Genomic DNA, 3,546 nt, shown 5'->3' on the forward strand with positions numbered 1-3,546 from the left:
ATCTTAGGGATACTTCACATCTAATACATTTCTACAGTAGGAAGTTCTCTGGAAAGAATTGCTTACTAACTAAAAGTAAAATAAAGACAGTGTACAATTATTATGCTTACAAAATATATATACTTTTATATATATATATATTATATTATATTCTGACGGTTTTGATGCTTTTGTACTTTTACTTAAGTAAGATTTTGAATGCAGGACTTTTACTAGTAACAGTGTATTTCTACACTGTGGTATTACTAGTTTTACTAAGTAAAAGATGTGAGTGCTCATTCCACCAATGAATGTTACATACAGTATTAACCTTTATTTTACCAGGAAATAATCCCATTGAGATTCAGAATCTCTTTTTCAAGGGAGTCTTGGCCAAGACAGCAGTGTAATAGTTCCATTAAACAGAAAAAGACAGTTAACATCATCTCAACATAATCACCAGCAGCGATTAGTAACAGCACATGTGCATTTAGTACTCAAGTAGTCCGTTGACCTAATTGTAAACTGTCTCATTGTTGGTAGGTAGTATAATTTAAAATGACTCTGCAATTTATACCAGGATGAGGGTGCAAAAACTTTAAAGGCACTTTAACCGAAGTTCAGTGAATGTCATAGATGAGTTGCCCACATGATCTAAGTCCTGGTGGGGACTTTAGGAGTCAGGAGAGAACATAAGTAAGAAGGCAGTTTACACAGTATGGCCTTGAAATGAAAAATACGCCAATGCTCCAACCTGCGATTGTGCAAAGAAGGCCAAATAATGCTCTCATACAAGCTCCAGAGATGAGTACGATAACTAGAATTAGTTACAAATCTTAGTGCTGCATGGTATGCTGAGTCCAGCATTTTCAGAGAAGATTGATGTGCTTGCATGTATATATCACCATAATCCAGCATTGACAGAAATCTTGCTTGTATAAGTGTTTTTCTTGCACTAAAAGAGAAACAGCCTTTGTTTCTATAATAGAAAGCCACCTTTACTCTAAGTTTTTTTGTTAAACACTCTATATGCTGCTTAAAGGACAAACTTTCTTCTAGGAAGAAACCAAGATATTTGTTGACTGATGCTCGTTCAATTATTTTCTCCTCTAGTGTTACAATCTGACAAGCATCGTCCGTGTTCCTTGATGTAGAAAAGAACATCATTTTGGTTTTCTCAGAGTTTAGTACAAGTCTAAATTTATGGAGATTCTTCTGAATAAAGTTGAAATAAAGAAAAAAGAAATGATATGTCGGCTTGTGTCTGTTCTGACTGGCAGGGAGAAGACGCTGTGTGCAGGGCAGAGGAAGAATGGCTGCAAGAGATAAACAGGAATCAGCAGATAATGTTTTCCTGCAGCAGCTCCAGCTCTGAGCGCTGCCGTTGAGAGTGACAGGCGGAAGTGACGGAGGAAGTCAAAGCCGTGCTCACTGGACCTTAATGTACAACTCTGTAATATTCAGAGAAATGATGCTGAGCGACAAAAAACAAGTTTATTTGTCACACTTTTATAAATGGGGCACAGGCTGAGCTCAGCTTTCAGGCAAAATTGAATGTTCCTCAGGACACACACACACACACACACACACACACACACACACACACACACACACACACACACACACACACACACACACACACACACACACACCTTACTTCCAAAGAGACATATAAAACAGAAGCATAGACACAGTATCCGCTCCTCATTATTGATCTATTTTCACCAACAAAGCATACTGTAGGTCATGATGTATTTAATACAAGCAGAGGGCATCAGCTATAAAGCAGTAAAAATAGGCCCACAGCATTTAGCGTATATGATGGCAGCATGCTTGCACATGCACCCTGCACATGCACCCTGCCACTGCACCGACCCACGCATTATGTCAAAGGATCGCCATTCACAGTTAGTTTTCTCCCAGCAAATATAAAATTGTTGGGAGAAAATATTTGACTTGCCATACAGTATGGGAAAAGAATATCACATGAAGGTATTTATGAGGATCAAAGAGCAAATTAATGAGAGCAAAAGTTGGATAGAAAAAAGTAAAGTCAGTGTGGATAAAATGGAGTTTTATGGACGGATAATTGGAGGAACTGTCATGAAATACAAACACTCACGCACCCAAACACAAACTCACAAACACACAATAAAAAAACAATATCCATCAAATCTTAACATTACCAACAAACTAAATTTCTTTACAAAACATCTTATACACATCATACCCTGACAAAATATCCCAAAAGTTTAGCATTGCATTTATAAATTAGACACACTGAGTAGTAATTTAAATTACGCATTTATATTATATATGTTAAGACTGTTAAACCACAGCGAGGGGCTCAAATTGGGCAAACGGATAATTTCAGAGACAAAATGCTCTGACAAACAACCGTCCAGGCAGACAAACTATACAAAGCACCAAACTGAGGATAAATGTACAGCCAGATTTGCCACTAACACGTGATATCCATGTTCAATGACTGAAGGTCTCACTGTCGGTCGGGGGAGAAACAGCAGGTGGCGCTGCAGCCCAGCTCTGCTCCGGGAGACTAGTCTTTGTCGTGCATCTGCTGTTGCATCTTATTCAGCATCTCCTGCATCCTCTTCAGCTGCAGACAGAGAGGATGTTTGGTTAAACTCATAAATAAATCCTGAATCTAATGCCAGTGTGTGTTTCATTCTAAAATCGTTTAAAAATCATACAGACTGGCTTAAAGATAATGATCACTTCTGTGGATCTGTGCACACATTGTGGGGGCCGACCAATAAATCAGAAATACTGGCACTAAGTACATAATTTCAGTCAGGATTTTATTGATGAAAGGTTGAATTTTAGTCCCAAATTATATTTATTATATTTATTATTATATATATTATATACACTAAGTAACTCCAAAGACATATCAGAATCTGTTAAGTAAAGAACAATGTACTTTGAAATAGAGAAACTTTTTGATATACAGTATATATAGAGTTATTGTGTGTATGTGTACTGTAAAAAACATGCACAAGACTGACTTTGATGTTGTTGACATTTCAGATTGTGTACTTGTTTTGAGTTGTTCAGGTTAATGACTGACAGTGTCTCTTTTATTGTTTTTTTTAACATTGAACACTACTTTGATAATAGTTGTATGTGAATTCACAAGTATTTGCCTAGCCAGGCTGTTCATTGTTAGTAGATGTTCTTACTGGTATTGCAAAATATGTATTTTGTAGCAGTATTTGCATATTGTATTTTAGCCACGCTAATCAGTTCTGTACGCCCTACCATGCCCTGCTGTGCCCTGCTACGCCTTGAACTGTTACAACTATTATTTCTCATAATTAAATTATCTTTATTGTTACAATAAATGCCACTGTTCATCATACCCCCAACCGGCACCGGCAGATGTCTGCCCACCAAGAGCCTGGGTCTGTCTGAGGTTTCTGCCTATAAAGACGTTTTTCCTCACCACTGTTACACCAAATGCTTGCTCTTGGGGCAATTACTAGAATTGTTGAGTCTTTGTAAATCCTAGAGTGTGGTCTAGACCTACTCTATCTGTAAAGTGTCTTG

At 37.5% G+C, this 3,546-nt stretch overlaps 1 protein-coding gene across 3 annotated transcripts in view; it reads right to left on the bottom strand.

The window, feature by feature from the left end:
• Positions 1 to 1,458: 1,458 nt before the first annotated feature.
• Positions 1,459 to 3,546, bottom strand: part of septin5a (septin 5a) — a 20,006-nt gene continuing 17,918 nt past the window's right edge. For all 3 annotated transcript variants that reach the window (XM_032516350.1, XM_032516349.1, XM_032516351.1), the window contains one exon: positions 1,459 to 2,596. In XM_032516350.1, the coding sequence (XP_032372241.1) occupies positions 2,537 to 2,596 (60 nt within the window). In that variant the 3' untranslated portion in view covers positions 1,459 to 2,536. The remainder of the gene's footprint in view (positions 2,597 to 3,546) is intronic.

This window comes from Etheostoma spectabile, chromosome 5 (genome assembly GCF_008692095.1).
Source record: "Etheostoma spectabile isolate EspeVRDwgs_2016 chromosome 5, UIUC_Espe_1.0, whole genome shotgun sequence".
In the NCBI taxonomy this organism is placed as follows: domain Eukaryota; kingdom Metazoa; phylum Chordata; class Actinopteri; order Perciformes; family Percidae; genus Etheostoma; species Etheostoma spectabile.